Source organism: Thamnophis elegans, chromosome 4, assembly GCF_009769535.1.
Source record: "Thamnophis elegans isolate rThaEle1 chromosome 4, rThaEle1.pri, whole genome shotgun sequence".
In the NCBI taxonomy this organism is placed as follows: domain Eukaryota; kingdom Metazoa; phylum Chordata; class Lepidosauria; order Squamata; family Colubridae; genus Thamnophis; species Thamnophis elegans.
The window spans coordinates 41666307-41690854 of NC_045544.1; the positions used below are offsets into that span (position 1 = coordinate 41666307).

The 24548-nt window shown below is 37.1% G+C and overlaps 1 protein-coding gene across 1 annotated transcript in view; it reads left to right on the forward strand.

Moving 5' to 3' along the window:
• LAMA2 (laminin subunit alpha 2) overlaps positions 1-24548 on the forward strand; it is a 499033-nt gene that overhangs the window by 449517 nt on the left and 24968 nt on the right. Inside the window, 8 exon segments of the mRNA XM_032215335.1 lie at positions 2699-2823; positions 4414-4576; positions 7946-8090; positions 10143-10284; positions 15418-15429; positions 18528-18648; positions 20981-21157; positions 24111-24259. Coding sequence (XP_032071226.1) covers positions 2699-2823; positions 4414-4576; positions 7946-8090; positions 10143-10284; positions 15418-15429; positions 18528-18648; positions 20981-21157; positions 24111-24259 — 1034 coding nt within the window.

The following is a 24548-nucleotide window of genomic DNA, read 5'->3' on the forward strand; positions in this document are numbered from 1 at the left end:
CCATGTTTGAAGGGTATCAGCATAAAGTTTCTTTCTTTCTTTCCTTCCTTCCTCCCTCCCTCCCCATAAAAACGAGAAGTGGTAAAAACCAGATATTTGATTGTTGAATCCTATCCTACTGTCCAAATAGGATAGGGTTACACATACTGACCTCATATCTGCAATAGATTCTGCAGTAAAATTCCTGATAATTACTTAATTTTGCATGGCCCTACAGATACATCCATAAGATAAAATGAGCCTTTAAAACCTGCTCCAATCTTCCAAACAGCTCTAATCAATCAGAATTTTAAAATAAACTGTAATTTAATCTGAAACCAGCTAGACAGATTCTGGGCATAAAACACTCTTTAGCATATAAATTAAAAGAATTACAGATTTTATTTAACCCTAAAACAAGTTAAAGTTTTGCAAAGACCTCGCGTTCCCATCTTCTATTTAAATACTGTTTCCATAATATATACATTCATTAAGTTCATTTATAATTACATGTACAATTTTTTTATAAATCTTGTACTGGGATGGATAGATGGATGGATTGACAAATCCAGTTTGGATGTAAAACTCTTCTTTAAATCTAATTTGGCTTCACTCCTCTTAAATCATTTTTTTATTATTATTGGCATCTGCTTCAACCTCAAGTAATTTTCTACAGTATATTCTTTGTTAACTCTTTCTTCTCATCTGATACTTTTCCAGTCATTTAAATCCTAGTGTTTTCTAGCCAACCTTAGTGCTATAAATAGATACATAATCCACAGATAATTTCATTCATGTATTTCAATATTATATATGCATACACTTTGAATAAGTGTTATCATTTGAGTTAAAATGATGCATAAATTTGTAGGAAAATATCTTCAGAAATCATACTGTGGTTTTGGGATTCTTAATTACATATTTAATTCATTTATTATTCAATTTAGAAATCCCTCAACCCCAAAATGCTCTGGGTAGTTCCCACCATAAAAACAAAATAAGAGATATACAATCAAAGTAGAAGATAAAATAGTAAACAAGGTGGGGAATTAATTAGCAATAACAACTAGTAAATATACACTTGACTAGAATTCCAACCACTCTAGTCCATTAATTTATGTATATAATGCCTTGAAGAAGAATGCCCATTATGGCCATCACAGTTCAGTTTCATTATGTGCAGGTGATAAGGGACCTTTCAAGGTAGTTGCTAGGAGCCAATGGTAACTCAAAAGAAATCAAACAAAAACAAAAATAAAATCAACAACATCTGCCTATCTTAGGACTTTGGACTCACTATGTGGATAGAAATGTCAAATACAGTCTAAACATCTGTCTAATGTGTGACCAACTATACCCTTTTCTCTTTAAGAACCCAACATAGTAGATTGGTTTAACATTCAAAAATACTTCCTTTTCTGAACTTGCTTCTCTCGTACAGTTTTCTTTTTAAGAGTTCTTTTCAATGTGAATTGATTAGATTGTAACGCCAAGTTTGCCATATTCACAGTGAATTTGGATGTTTTTCAGATTTCATGCCATGCCTGAAAGTCAAGTTTCTATTCTCCAGATGTTCATACATTAATATTTTTAATATTCATAATTCCTCATGAAAAGCACCAGGTGCTTATATGTCTCAAATTGCTAAATATCTGGAAGTAAAATAATATTTATGAAATGAGACATAAAAGATAATTAGGTACTTTTGAAAAGGACAACTTCCTGTGAGAACAATTCTCTTTCAGAAATTCAGCAATTACAACAAAATGTTTTTCAAACTGTTGTGTTTGTGTGCTTATATTGCTAACTTGTGATAATTTTGATTCTACAAAACCAAAATGAAAAGACTATCTAAAAAAGAAAACCTAAGACTCATCCTACTATCCAGGGGTGGGTTCCGGATTCTTTTACTGCTAGTTCACTCAGGGACGCATTTCGGATGTGTGCACGCTTGATGCACGCTATGCGCGCATGCACAGTAGTAGAAAATTGCCTATGGCACCGCCGATAGAACGGTTCGGGGGCGTGGGCAGCCAAATTACTACCTACTCAGCCGAACCGATAGGAACCCACCTCTGCTATTATCCCTAAAGCACCCTCTTGATGACTGATTTTAAGGTAGTCGTTCTCATTTTTTAAACAAAAATTCCTTTAGTTATTTGATGAACTAAAAAAGAAGATGCAAAATTTAAAAAATGTTACATTAGAACTTCTCATACATGTATATATTTTTACCCAAGAGTTTCAGTGAAACTCTTATATTTCTTTATAATTACCATTTATCTATATCAGTAGTCATCTATATCAGTAAGCAATTTGTTCATAAAAGTTGTGGGTGAATGGATGGATCAAGAAATTTATACAGGAAGCCCTCGAGTTACAACAGTTCTGTAAGCTTTCTATATCTGTAAGCTTTCTTCCAATCCACACCATGAGAGATGAATCCGGTATTTAAGGTCCACAGGAAGCAGGTTGGAAGTCACCTGGATCTCAGGGGTAACCTCATTCCAGAAGGCAGGTGATGTGACACAGAAGGCATGTTTCTCTATCTATGGCAATCATTGTCACAATAGCTTCCACTCTGTTGAAAATTAGGCAGTATATGGGGAAAAAAATCTCAAAAGGCAGGTTATGGACAAATACCGGCTTTTGTTACAAATTGTAATGGTGTCTATTAATAAAGAATTCAATACTTAGCCAGCATACTTTCTATTTCCAGAAATCTGACGCTGTGAGAGTCACTACATTCACAGGATGCATGGGAGAAACCTATTTAGACAGCAAACCAATAGGACTGTGGAATTTCAGAGAAATTGAAGGAGAGTGTAAAGGCTGTGCTGTCAGGTAATTCCCGTCCCCCCTAATATTGTTTATTGTAATTATTTATTTATTTTTTCATATTTTTAAAGCCTAAATGATCCACTTAAGTTATGATTATTTCTAATTTTTGTCAAACATTACAGTATAATTTTGACCATTATCATCATGAAAATGAATAACTAGTTCATTAATCACTTCTCTGGATATATCAAATATAAGAGGGCAATGTGACTGCAAGAATTTAAAGTCCTTCCTTCCCTTCTTTCTTTCTTTCTTTCTTTCTTTCTTTCTTTCTTTCTTTCTTTCTTTCTTCTTTCTTTCTTTCTTTCTTTCTTTCTTTCTTCCTGTAGCTAAGGATCTCACAATCTTTTTTTCTAAATCTATTTATACTTCTTTTTATATAGAAATGACACTTTGAAAGGCCATAATTTGGTTTCTTTAGCATAAGGATCAGCCTTTTCAAACCCCAATCATTATTAAAATCACTCTGAAAAATGAAAATTGTATGGCATAGCTCACAATATTCATCATCCCTCCCCCCATACATATACACTGAATGACTGAAAATATATAGGAACATGAATGAATGACTGAATTTTACATGTCTAAGGGTGTTTCTTCAATTATATGCATATATACATAGATGTGTGTGTGTGTGTCTGTGCATATATATATATATATACATATATATATATACACACACACACACACACACACACACACACAACCCCCGGTATCCCCAAATATGGGAGGAAGATCACTACTTCCATTCTCTGTCCTTCAGCTCGTCACAAGAGACCATCCAGACAGAACCCAATATTTTTTTTACTGTTGCCTTTTTGTTACATTTGTGTAATACAGCCTGTGCTGTATTGCCTCTAAGGCAGATGTGTTAACCATTGATATATACACACATACATACATACATACATACTATACATACATACATACATACATACATACATACAACAAATAGATACTGTAGAAACAGTATCAATACATGATGATATTAGAATTGTGGTATTTGCATCATGACATCATGCAAATTATGCAGCTACCTAATGACAACATGACAAATCTTGCAAATATATGTCATTTGTGTGATGACATTATAACATATATGTCCACATTTATTATCTCGTGGATGTCAGTATATGGATGCAAATATAACATATATAATATGTATATCAGCAAGGACTCATATCACATATGAGCTGTGTGAAATTTTGATTCAGAGCTTTGTATTTCTACTTCATTTAGCTATCTGATTCCCTGAATGCAGGAAATTAAATTGTATTTCTTCAAATCAATAAATTGATAGGTTTTTGGTTCATGTACTTGATATACTACATCAAATTAAATTGATGATTGAATAAAAATTTACTTGCTAAAATGATTCAGTGGACTTTTGCATGTTATGCGATTGTTACATTACATAAAATGTGATTCTAATCATCTATACCAATCAATTTGAATGAATGATTCTGGTAGACTCATCTTTGTCGCAATAATTCTAACTGAAATGATGATTTTAATCAGCTGTTAGATGATTTACAAAGTTCTGATATCTAATAGTTTTCAAATTTGATTATTTTTTGTTTCTTCACATCACAGCCCCCAGGTGGCAGATGGTGAGGGAACTGTTCAGTTTGATGGAGAAGGTTATGCTACCGTGAGCCGTCCCATAAGATGGAACCCCAATATCTCCATGGTCATGTTCAAATTCAAGACATTTTCTTCTACTTCTCTCCTGATGTATCTTGCTACTCTAGACCTGGTAAAATTATGCTTCTTAGACTTGTGTTGTTAACATTATGGCACCTGCAAGTTATAAAGAAAACTTAAATATATGTCAGTTCCCCTATGGATGAATTTTCACAATGAACACTGTGAGTTTTATGACTGTTTATAGATAAAATAAGATAATTTATGAGGACTTAATACAACAGCTTGTATAATACTAACAGTATAACACAGATCATTAATATGACTGTTCTTATTGTTCCTAATGTAACTTTTAAGTTGCATTAACAAAGAATCACTTGTAATATATACAGTAGCTGTCAGCACTTCCTTATCAGTTACAGATGGGCATTATTGTGGTTTAGTGGTTTAGTGGTTTAGTGGTTTATTAGCATTTGTAGGCCGCCCTTTTCCCTGAGGGGACTCAGGGCGGCTCACAGAAAACCAGGGAGAGGGGAATACAATATTAAGACAACAACATATAATAAAAATAGTAAGCAACATTCATTCATCATTCGGGCGGGGTAGCAATTCTTATCCCCAGGCCTGACGGGCGAGCCAGTTCTTCAAGGCTATGCGGAAGGCCTGGACGGTGGAGAGGGTACGAATTATGTAATGCAAACATTCACTGGAATTTATCTACTTATTTTATCAATGATTTTGGTGTTGTTAGCAAACATAAGGGTTTTTTTTTCTTTTAACAGCAAATACTACATGAGAAACACTGTTTTGGGACAGATTCATAACCATAGATTTCAGTATATCCCTGCACCCGTAATAGTCAAAATGTGACACACATATCTATTAATGGAGTGATTGGCACTTTTTCTTCTTTTCAGTGAAGGCTGTCTTTCCTAGAAGCAATGCATTTAGGTGGAGATATTTATTTTTTATTTTATTTTATTTACTTTGTTAAACATGTACGAGATAACTGGTATAAGTATAAACATGGACATGACCACATGTATTGACTACAAATATATGGGGATAGTAGGACAGGGATGGTAGGCACACTGGTGTGCTTATGCATGTCCCCTTAGAGTCTCTTAGGAATGGTGTGAAGTCCACAGTAGACAGTTTAAGGTATGTTAGGGATTGGTGAACCAAAGTGAAAACTGGGTGTTGTTGCTCATGTTTTTATTTTTCCCGGGTACCCCGTCTTTGATTTTCTGATACCCTCTTCTCCAAGTAGCAATCTGACTGTAGTAGATTTTAGCAAGATTTAAATTTGTGGCTTGAAGAAGATTAAATTAAATTGTGAATTGCATATGACATTTACTATGCTGGTTTTCAATTTGCAGAAATGTTTAGTGTATATGAACCTTGTATAGAATGAGGTGTCCTTGTAACCTCCAACCAATCGACTTTCTCTTTGCTACAAAAGCTACTTGAAATCTTATATATTAAAATATATATTCCTGCAAGAATCCAGGTTATGAAATGTAAAAATATTTAATGTGATAGATGACTAAAATCAAGCTTGTTTTAAGTAAGAATTGGTACATTATACACTTATAATTATTTTTTTAGCTGTATGAACAAATACTAAATTTGCAGTATTTGTTCATACAGCTAAATTTTTCTAAATCAATATAAATACTGTATTTTTGGAGTATAAGACGCATCTTTTTCCCCCAAAAGAGGGTGAAAATCTGTGTGCGTCTTATACACTGAATACAGCATTTTTCACCTCCCAAAACCCCACCCCATGCATCCCCTTTTTCACAAAAATGGGCATGCAGAGGGTTTGGGAGGTCTGTAAAGTAGTCCTAGCGCAGTGATGGCGAACCTTTTTTGGCTCGCGTGCCATAAGGGGGGAGCGCAGGGGGGTCATGCGTGGGTGTGCCTCATAGGGTGGTTTTTAGTTCTCCGAGGTCCTTGAAGCCTCCAGTGGGCTTAAACCAACCCTCCGAGCAAGCCGGAAGTCCATTCCTGAACTTCCGGTTTGCCCATAGGGTCAGTTTTTTGTGCTTCGGAGGCTTCAGGGAAGCTTCTGAAGCCTCCAGAGGGCTTCCGGGGGGAGTGGGGAGGCTCTTTTCATGCTCCTTGGGCTCCTATAAAGCCTCTGGAGCCTGGGAAGGGCAAAAAATTGCTTTAAAAAAGGCTGAACTCAGCTGGCCAATGCGTGCATGTGTGCTGGCCAGCTGACAGGGCAACGCCTCATGTGCCCTGACAAATGGCTCCAGGTACCATAGGTTTGCCATCCTGGTCCTAGGCTCGGGACCGGTCCTAGGCTCGGGAGGTGAAAAAGGAGCAAGGAATGGGCCCATTTGTCACAAAAACAGGACTGTTTTTATCCTCCCAAGTTCCCTGGAGCACTCTTCAGGCCTCCCATACCCTCTACACGGTCCTTTTTCTGCAAAAAATGAGCCCATTTTCACGAAAAATGGGCCATGTTTTGCTTATTTTTTGCCCTTGTGTGTGTGTGTGTGTGTGTGTGTGTGTGTGTATGATGGCAAACAGTGCATATAAGAGTATAGATCAAAGAATCACTTTTATAGAGCTGGAGAGGCTAGACATGAATTCTCTTCTCTTTTTTTCCATCTTTGGGGGGAAGGTGCTGTTGGGTTTTTTTTTGTTTTTTTTTGCTGTGTGGGACATTACTGCTGAACTTATCCCATAATTCCTTAATAAAACATGTCTGGGTGAAAATTCATCATTGGTTTATTACCCTAAAAGTTTGTTTCTTCTAGGAATAAGACCTAGTCTCTAACTGCCTACATTAAGTTAAAGCATCCTTAGATAGATTCCGGGCCTTTGCAGGGTCATAGAGTGGCTTGCCATTGCCATTGACCTCTGACCTCTTCCAGAATCTCTAAAGCTGAGGGACTCCAGAGTTGACCCTGCTTAACTTCTAAAATAACCAAAGTCATCTGCATGCTCCCAACTAAGGAACTGAACACTGCGATCAGATTGCATTCATCATCATTCATTATTATATTTTCTTGAAATGACCATCATGCCTTCATATACAGTAATATTGGGATGTAAATATGTGATTGGAAACACAATAATTTGTTTTTACATTACTGCGTTTCCTTACTTGGAACTATAAAATGTATATTTCTTTGTCTGTGCATTACACACACACACAGATTATCTTTTCCCAATAAAAACAGTAATTTGAAGTTTGTACAGAGAGGTATTTATCTTTCAGATTGGAAGAAATTGTTCCCACTGTTTGCACAATGGGTTCCTTAAATGAATCTAAATGACAATTTCTTTTTTGAACCACATAAACGTTTTTTAAAAGGGGAGATTGGGGGCAAGCAAATCTTGCATAAATGATAATGGAGGGAACAGTTACTTCAATCTAAGATGGATAGATAAAAATAAAGAGTGGGATTTACAGTATCATGCAATTGCTAAATCAACATTTGTAATTTATGCTTCTCACCAACAGAAGGATTTCATGAGCATAGAACTCAGTGATGGGCATATTAAAGTCAGCTATGATCTAGGCTCAGGAACAGCTTCAGTTGTCGGTGACCAGAGCCACAATGATGGGAAATGGAAATCATTCACCTTGTCAAGAATTCTCAAAGAAGGTGAGTTTTGGCAGGGATAACATCCTAATTATCTTATCCAACACAGCTAACTACCTAATCACAGAGAAAATGATGTATTAAATTGTAGGTTTAGAAAGTTGTAGAAGAAAATGATTTGGCAACTTCTTTTGCTTTCAATTATAGATGGCTCAGGTTAGTTGTGACTGATTGCAGTGTCAAATGAGTCCCTTATGATTTTGTTTTGAATGAGGTAGCTTAATTTTCTAGGCATAATTCTACATCTACAGCTACCTAAATTACACTCAGAAATGTATTCCAAGTGAAAAAATGTATTTTTCATGCAGTGCCCCGATGTTTTTCCAAAGTTCATAAAACAAATCTACACTATTTCTTTTGAATGGAAGTCAGTTTTATATTTTATGGTGTCTTTCATATTTTGCATTTCTTAAAATGACTTTAAAAGGCACTGAGTTAAATGCTGCTGGTGTTATCTCTTTGCTCATAATGCAAACTAGTTTCATTTTGCTAAGTGTCATCAACTCTTGTATTGCTGGAAGAAAAGGCTTCCTTTAGATAGAAAAGCTATCTTAAAAGTATATTGTAACTATACTTGCTATTGAATTCCACCTACTATTTCAGAGAAAATGTAGGAATTCAAGTAAACTGAACAGAATTTCCATATGATGAATGAACATTATCAGAAGACTTTCACATGCTACTGAGTAACAGAAGAAAAATGTGATTTTTTCCATCTATTAATATTGTTTGCTAAGACCTGGAATCAGGGAGAATGTTTTTTAATAGATTAAAATCTTCCTATATTTCTCTGTATTAAGACTGAATGCTATAAAACCATAGAATAGCTCCAATTAATCACATTTATTCTGAGAAATAAAGCCAATTGTTTTCTGAAGCATATCTTTATGTTCATATGTCTTCACTATTCTGCACTAACTTTATAGATATCATGTTTCTTCAGATAAATGTATCAATACATTTTTTTCATGATATTGGGATACATGTAAGGTGTTGCAGTCAAATAGCAGAATTTCACCTGTGCTCATCTAGGGGACTTCCAAGATCCCTTACAACTGTATAATTCTATGATTTTTGCATTTCTCAGGCCCCCAATCTTTTGTAACTCAAATCCTCAAATTGCTAGAGGAGATTCCAAGGGAAAGAAGAAGAGAGAAAAAAAAATTCCATCCATCAGTTCAACTGGCAGATCATTGCCATTATCTAAATCTAAATAGATTTACCACTCACCCCGTTATACCTAGAAATGGCAAATCACGTGACATTAAAATGTATTAAAATAATATTAAAGATAACACAAAATCAGGAATAGGGTGGTATGGAGGCATTCAATCGCAAATCCCCTGCTATTAAATGGAGTTGCATGGTCTGTAGAGAGTGAACACTTATTTCTAAGAAAGCAGCAGTGGTTGGAGTGCGTTAGAAATGCCAATTGTACAAGCAAGTCTTCTGTTCATCATAATGTTGATCAATTTGGAGGGGGCTTTTTGCATGCTTTATTTGTAACTGAAGTTAACATATCATTAAGCACAATGGAATTCTAAGAATGAAATAAAATTGCTATAAATTGTATATTTAATTATTTAAAATCTTCAGGCACTGCCTTCTTTTCTCATGTATTTTTATTTCTTTGCTTGTTTGTCTTTATCTTTGCAAAGTGTTCTACTTTAATATTCTTGTCTTTTGGGGATTAGATTGTATCTCAGTATGAATTTGTAAGGATGTGCTTCCATTTCCAGCTGGCTTCCAAGAAATAAAATCAGTGGGGGGAGCTGGATTCACTTAATGACTGTGTGATTTGCTTAACAACTGCAATGATTTGCTTAATTGTGGCAAAAAAAGTCATAAAATCACAGGCCCAACTCATTTAACAACCACCTTACTTACTTGAAATTGTGATCTCAATCCTAGTCATAGGTCCGGAATTATCTGTATATTGAAAATACAGTTAAATGGTACAAATCAGGAGTACCATTTAGATAAAGAGAGGAGAAATATTTGAAATGTTTCCATCTATACACTCACACATTAACATTTGTCTTTGTATTTCCCCAGCTAATATATCAATTGTAGACATAGATTCTAACAATGAGGAAATCATACCAGCAGTTTCTCCAGGAAAGCATTTTGGTCTCAATCTGAAAGCTGATGAGCCCATTTATTTTGGTGGATTGCCATCGCTGAGAAGAAACTTAAGGTACTGTGATTTAAAATGCAGATGATTATAAAGATTCAATAGCAAAATCTGCCTCATTCATCATTCAGCAAGACTTTATTTCTCAGTACGTTAAGAGAAATATAGAAAAAGATAAGATATGGTCTCCCTAGGTTCAATTCCTGGCAAATACATGGATGCATCTGTACAGGTTTCAGGTCAATATGGGAGTGATTTGCTGTTCTGCACACTTTTAATTAGGGAATCTCATAGGCTCCTTTTATTTATAAAGGATCAGACTTTTCAACAGGGAGGGTGAGAGTTTTTGAGAGGTCTATAAAGACAGTCAAGGGACGCATTGGCTCAGTGGCTAAGATGCTGAGCTTGTCAATCAGAAGGTCAAGAATTCAGCGGTTTGAATCCCTAGTGCCACATAACAGAGTGAGCTCCTGTTACTTGTACCAGCTTCTGCCAACCTAGCAGTTCGAAAGCACATAAAAATGCAAGTCGAAAAATATGAACCACCTTTGGTGGGAAGGTAAAAGTGCTCTGTGTGCCTTTGGCATTTAGTCATGCCAGCCACATGACCACGCAGATGTCTTTGGACAGCACTGGCTCTTTGGCTCTGAAACGGAGATGAACACCGCTCTTAGAGTCGGGAACAACTAGCACTTATATATCTTATAAAGATAGTCATATAGATACTTTGCCCCTGCCTTTTTCCTGTTACTGCTTCCATCCTTGCTAACTATTTCATCTTTCAAATAAAATAAACAGTCTAAATAATAGTCTACTTAACTCTGTAAAAGTGTGCTTTTCTGTTGATTTTTTTAACTGCCTAATAGTACATAATTGATATTCTGCTGAATACATCCCAGTAGTGAATCAAAAATCCATTTTAGATTTACCATAATCCGTAACAGCTTATGTAACAGAGAAAATAATATCTCAAACACACCTTTTTATTTATGTATATACCCATACACAAACATAATACAGACACAGACACATATATACATGCACATACACACACCAAAAAAACACTTGTTTTCTGAGATTACTAACATGGTAGAGAATAAGCTTTACCTGTGTGTCCTGATTTGACCTTCATCGTTTTAAAAATAATAAGGGGCACTTTGCATTGCATGTGTAGCTTGGATTGTCCCCATATTTTGCTTAAATGATAAACAAGCATGCAGGTTCCTAAATTGGTGCTCTCTCCAGCCTGCCTGCCCTCCCAGTGAGGACTTAAGAGAGAGAAGGAATTTTCAAGCTCACCTTTCAGTAGAGGCATTTATTTATTTTGCTTCCTTATATTGCTAAAATATTGAGCCTTAAGATAAACTTTTAACAAATAAGAACATGACTCTGGAACTGGTGCTGACAAAAAAGGCATCTCTGAATACAAAAAAAAATTGTCATATTCCTGTTCTTCTCAACCTAGCACATTTTGAACCTTAGTTTTTTTCCTGGGAATTATACATCAAGAAGTTGAGAAAGAACATACAATATAGCTTGACCATATATTTTTTTATTCCTGTGATGAATTTTTTTAATAATTTACATCACAATTCAATATATGAAATTTCTGCCTAGTTGTAAATTATTTGTATAAACACATTTTGTAGGCTTTCAGTTCTGATTCTGTAGGAAGATGTATAGTTATTGAAATTTGTTAGATCTTAAACTGTTAATACATAAACTATGGAACCTTTCTGGATGTTTATAAAAAAAATAAATGAAATAAAGGTCCAAATACTGTACAATCCAGATACTTTAGTTATCACAACTTCACCTTTATAAATTAATCATAATAGACATAACATCTTCCTATCCTTGTACACAGAGATCTGGAATGAAAAGCAGCAAATCCAAATAACCTTCTGTTGTTTGATAGAACTAACAATTCAGTTATTTATTATTGTTTCCATTTCCTTCTAATTTAAAATGACCAGATTTTAAGATGGGTAAAGCGGGACACCATTGACCGGGGGGGGGAGGGCTCAGAGCACCTGAGCTGTAAAAAAAAAAGCCTTCCCCCAATTGCCTTCCCCAAATGCTCCCCAACCCTTTCAAAAGCCACCCCCATCGCCAGCCTCTCCCAACCGGATCCCCGCCTGCCTCCCCTCGGCTCACCCGGACCAGGTTGCTGATGGTGGCTTGCATGGCATGGCTGCAGGGAGAGCGGCGCCCGAGAGAAGCGGGCAAAAAAAAACTTCTGACAGCTGAGCCACTTGGCCCGGGACAGAGCCTCCTCCTCGCCGCGCTGCTGCCGCCAGAAAGCCTCCCGCCCCGCCTGAGGCCGCCGGACGGCTGTTGCAAAAACATCACGCGTCGGCACGCGCAGGAGGGGAGGGAGCCTCGCCCCTCATCGGGCGCTGCAAGCGAGCAGGAGGGAGGGAAACCACTGCACTCTAAAGGCCACATCGGGAACGACACTTCAGAGAAATAAAAACTTTTTTTTAACAGCGTCCTTTTTAAAATTGATGATTCGGCGTCTTTTCTTTCTTTTGGAAAATCGGGACTTTTTGAACACGTCGCAGAACACGGGACAAATTTTGAAAAATCATGACTGTCCCACCAAAAGCGGGACGTCTGGTCACCTTATTCTAATTGGCCATATGTTTAAGCTCTTGAGTTCCACAGAAAATCTGTTGAAAATTTAATTTCCTGCCCAGTAAGTAAGTAAGTAACTTACTTACTTACTTACTACTGCCCATTTTTCAACAGGAAATTAAGCAAAATAAGTGTTAATTGGCTTAACACACACCTTTATGAAACAAAAACAGAATATCTCTGAAAGGGAAAACAAGGGACTGAAAATCCCAGATCTTCCCCCTTTCACTGGCATCCTGTCGAATGCAACTCCCTGAATTCTGCAATATACAGTACAATAATATTTTTTTAATGTGACTTTCCTCCCCCAAACTTTTGCCTAGCTCTGAAGATCTTGGAATGAACTGTCTCCATAGCTTTCCAAGATGCCAGCTGATAAAATAGTCTACTAGTTTAATCTGTTCCTTTAGGAAAATCAAACTGTAAAAAATGACTAAAAGACTTTCATTTGTCTTTCTATTCAATGTGGTTCTTACACTTTCCCTTACTCTTCTCTTCTCAGCCACAGAATTGAATGTCTCTTCCCTCCATTAGTAAAGATGGCATAGGAATTAAAGCAGGTGTGGGTTGATGCCGGTTTTACTACTGGTTCACAACCCGCATGCCAGAGGGGTGTTGCACGCACATGCACTGTTCAACGTAAATTGTTCTTCATGCAATCGCAGTCACAACCAAAATGACGGCAGCCCAACGGCGGCGAGAAAACATGGCAGGCCTGGATTGCTGCCAGTTCTACGACCCAGGCCTGAATTGCATTACTGGTTCAGCCGAACTGGGCTGAACCGGGAGCAACCCACCTCGGAATTAAAGGGATGTGAGGGGTCCTTTGTGCTCTCTGACCTTGCTTGTTTTTTTTTGCAGATGTTTCATTACCCTAACTATGGTAGGTAACATCATCAGTGCTAGTACTTGACTAACACTGATGATGTTACCTAGTTAGGATAATGAAACCTCTGCAAGAAAACAAGCAAGCTCAGAGAGCACCAAGGACCCCTCAGTTCAACCCTGAGCTACAGATATTCTCATTTATCAGTTAAAGGGATGTATGTTAGGGGAAAGGCAGCACAGCTGTTCACTTTCTTCTCTAGCCTCACACACTAATCACATGCTCCAGTGGTTCCGAATTTGTAATCCATGGACCCCTGGGGAGCCATGCTGTCACAGGGCATTCATTAAGTCTTGAAGAAATGTTATGATTTAAATCTTGAGTTAAATCTTGGGGTTCCATGGCCATATTCCAGGGACACAAAAGGAACTTAAAGGAGATCTGTGGTGAAGAAGATGTTGAGAACCATTGACAGTAGCTTAACCCTACCTTAATCTAGCGGTGAGGTCATGTCAGTATTTTGGCCAGAAAACTCCTGCTCTGTGTGTGTGTGTGTGTGTCTCTCTGTCTCTTTCTGTGTCTCTCTGTTTCTCTGTCTCTGTCTCTGTCTCTGTCTCTCTCTCTCTCTCTCTCTCTCTCTCTCTCCCCTCCCATCCTCAGCACAAATGAACTATTCCTGATGGTTAAAACAATATAAAGAAAAACAACGGTAGAAATATTAAAGCTAAATACCAATAAAACAACACAAAAAAATAAAAGCAAATATGATTACAATGCTCCTCAGAATACTTTTTTTCTGAATGAAACTGGGGAAGGGGGGAAGACTCCGCTGGAAGACTATTCTAGAGATTGGTGCTATCTCTAAGAAGCAGCAGTTCCTGGCCTCAGCTCCCATTAGCTTTCCAAAATGAAATAGTAGAAGCAATCTCTCCCTTGGCCAATTTTTATTGGAGCAAGGGGTCTGTACATGACCCCAATGCCAAGTAATAATGGTCAAATGTCAAAAATGACAATTTTAATTTAACTCGCAAACTAATTGACAGTCAGGGCAGGTTTCTGATCACAAGTGTTCTCAAAAACAAATACTAGTTAACACATGGTCTACTGCATTCTGAAGGTGGCATCAAAGTGATCTTTAAAGACAATTTCAAGTAAAACTCATTGCATCCTACCTAAAATGGTAATATGAGTATGAATCACTGTAGCAAGATCCTCATAGCTGGTAGCGCAGTGGTGGCACAGTGGTTAGAGTGCAGTACTGCAGGCTACTTCTGCTGCCAGCAGTTTGGCTCAAGGTTGACTCAGCCTTCCATCCTTCCGAGGTCAGTAAAATACTTAGAGAGGGCTGTAGAGCACTGTGAAGCGGTATATAAGTCTAAGTGCTATTGCTATAGCTATTCCAGCTGAAGCTGTGCAAAAATACTATCAAAAGCTGCAACTCTATGAAAGTGCCCCAATATTTACCATACTTCTATCAAGTTGAAGAAAAGGAGAACCAGTTTAGCTGAGTTCTGCCTGGACTTTTGCTTTGCCTGGGCATGTAGTTCCCTACTCACACAATGATGAATACATGGGGAATTTTTTAAAAGAAGTATCCTGACTCCCTAAGACTATATGTGAACTTATCTAAAAAGCTGTATCGTTATTTTAAAAATGTCAAAAATAATAACAAAACTGTGTTTTTTTCCCTTTCTTCCCCCTTTTTTATTTTTTATGTTTTTTTTAAAATCTAGTATGAAATCAAGGTAAAAGACATAACATTTAAATCAATGCTTGCATGCTGTAAGCTTTGCATGGGTTAAGTGCCGCTTGCAGCCAGTGGCAAAGCAAAAGCAATTTGTGTATGTCTTTATTCCAGCTGCTGCTCTGGGGCTTGCTCAGTTGGCAACCGATCCTGCTGCAGCACATCAAGCTACCCCCAAGTGCTTAACAGAGACCTGCCTCATGCTGTGCACAATCACAGCAATGGACACTTAGCTAGCATCTTCACACAGTGGTTTATGTCTTGCTGTGCTGGATTTCTTTTGGGGGTTTTATTTTCATTCATTTTTCCCCCTTTTTCCTTTTAAATTAATTAGATCAGGATCCTCAGGAAGGAAAAAGTCTAGATATTAGTTATAATAATACTAGCTTTAAAAAGCAGTCCATGTTGCAACTCAGTGTGGGTCGGATTAATGATCCAACTTAGTTGAAGGACTGAGAATTTGAAAACATGGATAGATTTTTTAAAAATCACTATCTAACCTGAACTTTTCAAGTTGATGCATTTGAGAAGGTTGAGACAGCAATTTCCTTGATGTGAGCCATAATCCAGTGCTTCTGGAAATGTCCAGTCTAGAAAAACTAAAGTCTTATATTTCCATCAAGGTTAGAGGAATGTCTCTTAAAAGGACTTTTTTTTCTGTGTATTTTAAGGAAGTGTCCTTTGGGATTAAACTGGATCAGAGGTGATATTTAGCCGGTTCGGACCAGTTCAGGTGAACCGGTAGTGGAAATTTTGAATAGTTCGGAGAATTGGCAAATACCGCCTCTGGCTGGCTCCACCCTCCTGCCCCCATTATTCCTGTCCTATGTTCCCTTGTTTTTTAGCTCAGCTGATTCATGTGGCAGAGCGGATTGCCACGCCTCAGCTGAGTTAAAAAAACAGCTCAACTCACCAGCGTTGACACCGAGGGCAATCTTTGAGGGCTGCGCACGAGGTCAAAGTGCACATTAGGTGTGCGTGGGCACAAAGCACAAGCACGCAAAGCACGAACTCACGTGCAAAGTCACTCTCAAAGAACCGGTAGGAAAACATTTGGAATCCAGCAGCTTGTTTTGAACAGAAGACAACAAGATGCCTTTGTATGTTTGTAAGGCAGATATAAAGCTGATCATTCTCAGTCCTCTGCTGTTTTCCTCTGTGCCTCATGGGTTACAGAAGATTGCCTCAGTAGCTAAAGGTTCTGTATAGCAATCCTGGTAATAGCATTCAGATTTGTTTCCATTGATTCTAGAAGCCAAAGCCTTGTCAGTCATGTATGGCATTTTTAATTAACTTCTTTTTTTTTCATTGCTTCAAAACAAAACTTCAAAATTGTTTCCAATACGTCCTTCATCCAGATGGCCCCTACATATGTATGCTAAATTTAGAATTTAAATTCATGTGATAAGCCTGAGGACAGAGATTTTCTTCTTGCCAATCTCTGTAAACTGTGCTCTGTTCCTTTAAATAAGTAATTAAGGAATACCATAGCCTTTCCTTAAAAATGAACCATAAAATCAATTTTGGAGTCATTTCAACATTTCAAATTTGTTCAAGTAGATTTTCTAGACCAATGTGGATTTTTGTGAGTTGATTTGGAGTTCCCAATTGGATTTGACAACTTCATTCAGAACAATGATTCATTGAGAGATTTGATCAAATCACTTCAAGTCAAATTTCTGAATCTGGGCATCATACAGCTCAAGAAATATTTTGTCTTGAGGGAAGTAAAGTTGTTATAAAAATGGAATAGACTTTTAAGAAGCAGAATTCACATGGGAGAATAATGTTTGACATTAAGTTAAAATTAAATTGTATTTATTATTACCAGATCTGCTTTTCTAGCTCTGCTGGTGTCCACGGGGAAACAAGAATAAACAGCATGCAAATTACCCAATTCTTACATTAACTTTGGTTGGCAAAATAGAATAGAATGGGGATAGTTCCTTCTTTTTTAATCTAAACATCTGAGTATTGCCAATTTTTGAAAGATGGATGCTATGCTTTGCTGAGATGGCTTCAGCGCAATTCAGCCTACCAACAGTAAAGCAAAATTTTAAAAGTGCTGTTTATGAACATTTAAGTTGTTAAATTAGAGTCTGTTACAATTCTGTACATATATGAATTGTGAATGATTGTCTCTCGTATCTAATGCCAAATATTAAATTCTTATTTTCACAAGCGTCTCTCACTTGGATGGTAAGTTGATAAGTGTATAAGTTACCCACCTATCTCAGGATATCTCAGTTTTCTATAGCTTATTTTCTGTACAAAATTCAATGCCAATCTATTCATGAAATAGTTTTTTCCTGGCTAGTGGAGTGGTAACATGAACATAGTAAATATTGATTTAAAAAGTCAGCATTATTTGGTCCTTGGGGGGGGAGGAATCATTGGATTATTGCAATGTGTTGCTACTGTTGTTTGAAGTTGGAGTATTCTGTTCAAGACTTCAAGATACATAGTAGAATGCATTTTGAATTACATTTTTGCCTTTTGAGCAAATATAGTTAGTACAAATCAAACTTAAACATTAAAACTGGCAATATACAATACTTTCAAAATTGCACAATAACAGTGACGCTTTTAAGTAGATCACGTGTCAGGCTAGTAAATTGTTAGAATATCTTTAACTGGAAATTCTAGCATTAGAAAAATAAACATGAGCATTTTAGATTATGGGAGGCAAAATATACTGTATATGTACTAAATATAACTTAATGAACATACAGTAAATGTAATTCTGATCATAATTAATTCTTATTATCGGTAATCCTCAGGTTATGATAACAATTGGGACTGTAACCTCCATTGTTAAGTGATCCAATCCTAAAGTGTAACATCACATGACTGTGTTCCTTAGTGATGGCAGTTTTGCCAGTCCTTATTGCCATTGTCCATATCATCTCTATGGTCCTAATACCTAAGTAAGGACTTCATAGGATTGTATTATGAGAAGGCAGGAGTCCTAAGTAAGCAAGTTGGTAGACTATGGGCAGGAGGACAGGGATCAGGGACAGGTACTAAGAAGTGTTTATAGAATTCTTTTCGTCCTGGAATGTTTCTTGAAAATAACTCTATTTTTCTTTATATTGACAGACCAGAAGTAAACACAAAGAAATACTCAGGCTGTCTCAAAGATATTGAAATTTCCCGGACACCATATAATCTTTTAAGCAGTCCTGACTATCTTGGCATTACCAGGGGGTGCACATTGCAGGTTAGTTTTGGAACTCTCTATGTTCTCCTTGAGCAAGTTAAAACTAGTGGTTTACATTGGCAAATGGTTAAGTTATAACTTGCACTGAATTAATTAAGAAAGGAGAAACTTGCCCGTAGGTAAATTTTTGTATACATTTCTCCTCCTACTTTCACAAGTTACTATATATTTATTATATTAATTATATGAGATATTTCCACTATAGCAAACTGTATTATATATGTGGGTTAATTATATCTTTCTCTACTTGCACTAAGGAATTTAAGACAATATATATGGACATCTAAAGCAGAATTGCTAAGGACAATTCTTAAATATATTCTACAGTAGTATATTGGACAAACTAAGCCAAACTCATATAACACTAGTTACTTAAATGATGTGGAATAAAGCATTTTAATATCTACCAGTGTGAAAAATAGTTAAACCACAAATCAAGCCATGAATAATTTATTGATCAGTTGAGCTCAGTTAACATTATTAATGCTAATAATAACAATGATGATGATAATAAACTAGTGAAAAGTGAAGGAGCCTAAATACAACTGGTTTGACTTTGAAGTGGGAGGGAGAAAATTAAATCCATGTCTGTATAATTTACAAAAATAGCATGAAAAATGAATATCATATACAATCAATTACATCAATAGCATAAATAATTATGTTATAGTGCAGGTTTAGGTTGAATTACATTGTTTATTACCATTGTTTCAGTGGTAAAATTTGAACATAGATTTCCATTGCATCTAATCCATCAAACCAAAGTTTCATTATAGGTATTCCTTAATTTTCCACTGTGCATTTAATGTTGGTTTGAAATTCCAATGGTTTCAAAAAAAGTGACTTACCATTCTTTCTCAAAGTTATGGCTGTTCTATCATCCTTGAACTCATCTGACTGTAGTTTGGGCATTTGGCAATTAGTTTGCATTTGTGACGGTTGCAGTATTTTATGATCATTTGATTGCAGTCTGTGACCTTCCCAGCCATCTTCCAACCAGCAAAGTCAATTGAGGAAACCGAATTCACTTAATGATTGTATGATTCACTGAAGTGAATTACTTAACAACCACAGGATTCACTTACCAACCATAGTAAAATGGTCTTAATATGAGGTCCTGACATGTGATAGTTCACTTAATGACCACATCGCTTAATGACAAAAATCCCAGTCCCAATTTTGGTCATAAACCAAGGACTACCTGTATATGGCAGCTAAGGACTTGGATATCTAAAGGATGATCACTTTTCATATTCACCAGTCAGTGGTGGGATACGACCAGTATGCCCCGGTACAGGCGTACTGGTGCCTGCTAGGAGCACCAGGTACCCTTCCGGTATGGTGCTCCAGAGGGTCCACCTGCCCACCCGTTCTCTTTACCACTATTTGAGTCGATTGGGGCTTTTGCACATGCGCACGGAGTGTATGGTGCCTACATGATGCACCACTAAGCAGCTGGAGCATCGTGGGCAGTAAGTATGCATGCGCGCACTGCGTGCATGCTGTGCATGTTCACGTGGTGAATGTTGGGCCCCATTGCAGCGTACTGGTTGCAACAGGATCCGGAACCCACCACTGTCACCAGCATATAAGACCAACCTCAGATGCCTCTGTGTTGTTCTGCCCTATAAGGATTCTTCCACTATCACCTTATCTCTACTGGGTTCTTCAAACCATTACCCTATAGCAGTCCATATACATTTTTATTTTATTTTAGCATCCCAAGTTTGGAATTAACTTACTAGGAGTTTTGAGCGGAATCAAATCTCTCAATCTCTCTTACTAGGATTTGATACTGATATCATACTGTCCTTGAGTCCTCTTCTGTGAGGTAGTTATAATACTGGTTATCAAGGCTGCCACCTAGCCATCTATTTGTGCCTTGAAATTCCTTACTGAAGCTTTCCCCTGTAACATCTTTCACTAGTTCTGAATTTACTTTCCTTCTGAACTCCCATGGCATACCTGATTCCTGTTCCTAGAAAAGGGGGGAGGGAGAGGAGGGTAATTGACAAGCTAAAAAGAGGGACATCAAGGGAATGCCCAACTACTTAATAGTTCTCTGTACTGAGAACTTCAAAGGTATAGCACATTTTTGGCAGCCATCTGCCAATCCTAGATATCCAGGACCAAAACTAATAGGATACTGGAAGAAGCTTCACATAAAAAATTATTTCAGGCTGAATCTAAGCCTAACAAATGTTTTCAAATGCTGAATAATTTAACAGATGGAGAAGTGCTTGTATAGCACTTTGAAATGTAAACTGTTCCACCATTTGTTATGATCTGCTGTTACAAGCATTTTTTTTATTCAATTCCTTCTTTCTTATAGAATATCTACACAGTCAGCTTCCCTAAACCTGGCTTTGTGGAGATGCCGCCAATCCCTCTTGAAGTGGGAACAGAAATTCACCTGTCCTTCAGTACTAAAAATGAATCTGGTATCATACTCTTTGGTACTAATGAAATATCTGTACCTCCAAGAAGGAAACGCAGACAAACAGGGCAGGTACGGAATGATAAAGGGATTGTTTGATTAACTCTTATGAGAAAATCATTGGCAGGTATTTACTCAGATTTTTGAACTAAGTTATTCCAGGTTACTATGATCCTAAAATGGAATGCAGTCTCAAGAAAATCCATCCACTTCTTCTTTTGACAGCTTTAAAACAAGTAAATTTTTAATCTTTATTGTATTATTTTAATATTATTTTAATTAACAGGATAGGAAGAAGGATATAAATTAATTAAATAACATTTATGCAGCTTAATTTTTCAAATGATACAGTGTGTATATTTAGAATAGGAGAGGAGGGGAGTGAAGAGGAGAAAAGCGAAGGGAAGGGAAGGGAAGGGAAGAGAAGAGAAGAGAGAAAAGTTTGATGCTGCTATGATAAAAATAATGAAGCTAGAAACCAAAAAACTGTGACTTCTCTTGCCACCAATGAAGGGATGAAGCCAAGTGAGTGCCTTCGACCAATCACTTTCTCTGAGCCATAGAAAGGAAGCAAGGGTGAATTATAATTATTGTATGAGGATGAATGAAATTCAATGAAGAGTAATGCAAGGTTCTACACTTAGGGCAGAAAACCCAAATGTACAGGTATAGATTAGGTGAAACTTGGCTCAATAGCAGTAACTGTGAGAGGGATCTTGAAATCCTAGTGGACATTTACTTAACTGAGCCAGCAGTGTGCTGTAGCATCCAAAAAGGCCAGCATAGTCCTAGGCTGCATTAACAGAAGGATAGAATCAAAATCATGTGCAATATTAGTACAATTTTACAATGTTTTGAGAAGGACACACTCTTGGAATATTACATCCAGTTTTGGTCACCACAATATAAAAAGATGTGGAGATTCTGGAAAGAGTGCAGAAAACCACAAAGACGATTGGGGGCCTGGAGGTAAAATAGGAACAGTTGCAGGAATTTGGTATGCCTAGTCTAGTGGAATGAAGGACTGGGGGTGGCATGATATTGGAACAGCAATGTTCCAATATTTGAGGGGCTGCCATAAAGAAGAGGTGGGTCAACCTATTTTCCAAAGCACCAGAAGGCAAGACGAGAAGCATTGGATGGAAACTAATCAAGGAGAGAATCAACCTAAAACTAAGGAGTAATTTCCTGAGAACAGTTAACCAGTGGAATTGGGTTGCCTTCAGAAATTGTGGCTGCTCCATCATTAGAGGTTTTTAAGAAGAGACTGGACAACCATTTGTCTGAAATGATATAGGATCTCCTGCTTGAACGGGGGGGGGGGGGTGGACAGGAAGATCTCCAGGGTCCCTTCCAACTCTGTTCTGCACTTCCAAAATCTTGCCAAAGTGCTAATGACTAGTCCAGGAAGAAGTCCTGAAGTACCGCCCCCCCCCCCAAAAAAAAACCCTCCACCATATAATATTGGTATATTTTAGTCTAAGAGGAACCAGCACAATGGAAAGAGGCCTCCAAAATGTTGTGTGAGATGTTTGCATCTATTCTGTTGTGTATTTTAAATGATTCCTTTATTACAGTTAACTGTTATGTAGATATTCAAATTTATAATTAAATTTAATGTTCTTGTGCTTTTTGCACTGAAAGTAATGGGTAAATAAAAGAATAAGACAACAAGCTTAAAGTAGGACCCTTGAAAAATTAATTCCATTTTCATCTCAAACAATCAATTTTGTCTGTACTTCTTGAAAGGAATTGAATTGCCCCTTGGTTTTTGCACTTTCCTGAACTTTAGAATGCAATCTTGGCTTTAAAAAATAATAATCATATTAGAATGAAATTCATGGTAGATTCATTATTTCAGTATAAAGTAACTATAACAATATATTTTGGGGGGGAGGGAATTCACATACATTTTAAACTGAAAATTGACACAACAAAAGAGAAAAAACAGTAACCAGGTGATACAAGCATTCTAGTGTCTACAGCAGGACTGTCAAACTTGTGGCCGATAAGCCAGATGTGTTACACGCTGGCCACACCCATGCCCAGTTTAATGAAGGGGAAAACAGTTGTGATATGTCATGTAATGATGCCTGACGATGTGAATTTGACACTCCTGCTCTACAATATCCATCTCTTATCAAACCTAAAAGCATTCTTAATTCAGTGTGTGATTACAGTAGTAGGTAGGCATGTATGTATGTACACACACACACACACACAAACACACCCACACACTGCTCCTTTAGTGTATGATTTAGGTAAGAATTTAGAAGAGCTGTTTAGGGAAATCTTAATTACACTTTTGTAAGTGATGGCTCAGTGGCTAAGATGCTGAGCTTGTCGATCAGAAAGGTCGGTACCTCGGTGGTTTGAATCCCTAGTGCTACATAATGAAGTGAGCTCCCGTTACTTATCCCAGCTTCTGCCAACCTAGCAGTTCGAAAGCATGTAAAAAATGCAAGCAGAAAAATAGGAATCACCTTTGATGGGAAGGTAACAGCGTTCCATGCCCCTTTGGCATTTAGTCATGCCAGCCACATGACCAAGGAGACGTCTTCGGACACTGCTGGTTCTTCGGATTTGAAACAGAGATGAGCATTGCCCCCTAGAGTCGGGAACGACTAGCACATATGTGCAAGGGGAACCTTTACATTTACTTTTAATAACACTTTTAGAAGCTATGGAAGGAATACAGTTCAAACTCTGATTTTCAGTAATGTATGCAGATGATACATACATATTCCCTTCCCTTTTTGATAAAATCAGTACAATGATCCAGATTAGAACTCCACCATACCTTCAAATCATTACTAGTAGCTAAAACTAGTCAGATTCTCCAGATTTAACAAAAAAAAAATATTAAACTTGTGTGTTATCTGACTAATACAGTAATGAGTTTTTCCTCTGTGTGTCCTTTTCTGAATTACCAGCAAAGGAGTCTGTGTTGCCTTGGAGAAAATGATTTAAAAGCATAAAATTAGGAATAAAGGCTTTTTGCTAAAATGCTTGTGGTTCCTCACAGGTGTATTATGCTGTATTCCTGAATGGAGGTCGACTTGAAGTACATATTTCTACTGGAGTAAGAGAACCACGCAGGATTGTTGTGAAACCTGAGTCTGGCGAGTTTCATGATGGCAAAGAACACTCCCTTTGGTTGGAGAGACTTGGAGGGTAATAATTCAGAAATTAGGGGTTCTGCATGATGACCCCTCTATTTTTCTGCCAGGCACCTGAAACTGTAAGAGAGAAGAATGAAATTACTGTGTAGTTTTCATTTAAAAGTCATCTTCTGACAATGGTGAATTTATTGCTATTCAAGTTATGCTTTAGTGTAGGCATTACTGCTTCAGGTTTCCTTTCTTTCTTTCTTTCTTTCTTTCTTTCTTTCTTTCTTTCTTTTCTTTCATTTAGTTTGTCAAACATGTACAAGATAACAGGTAAAAGTATAAGCATGGACATG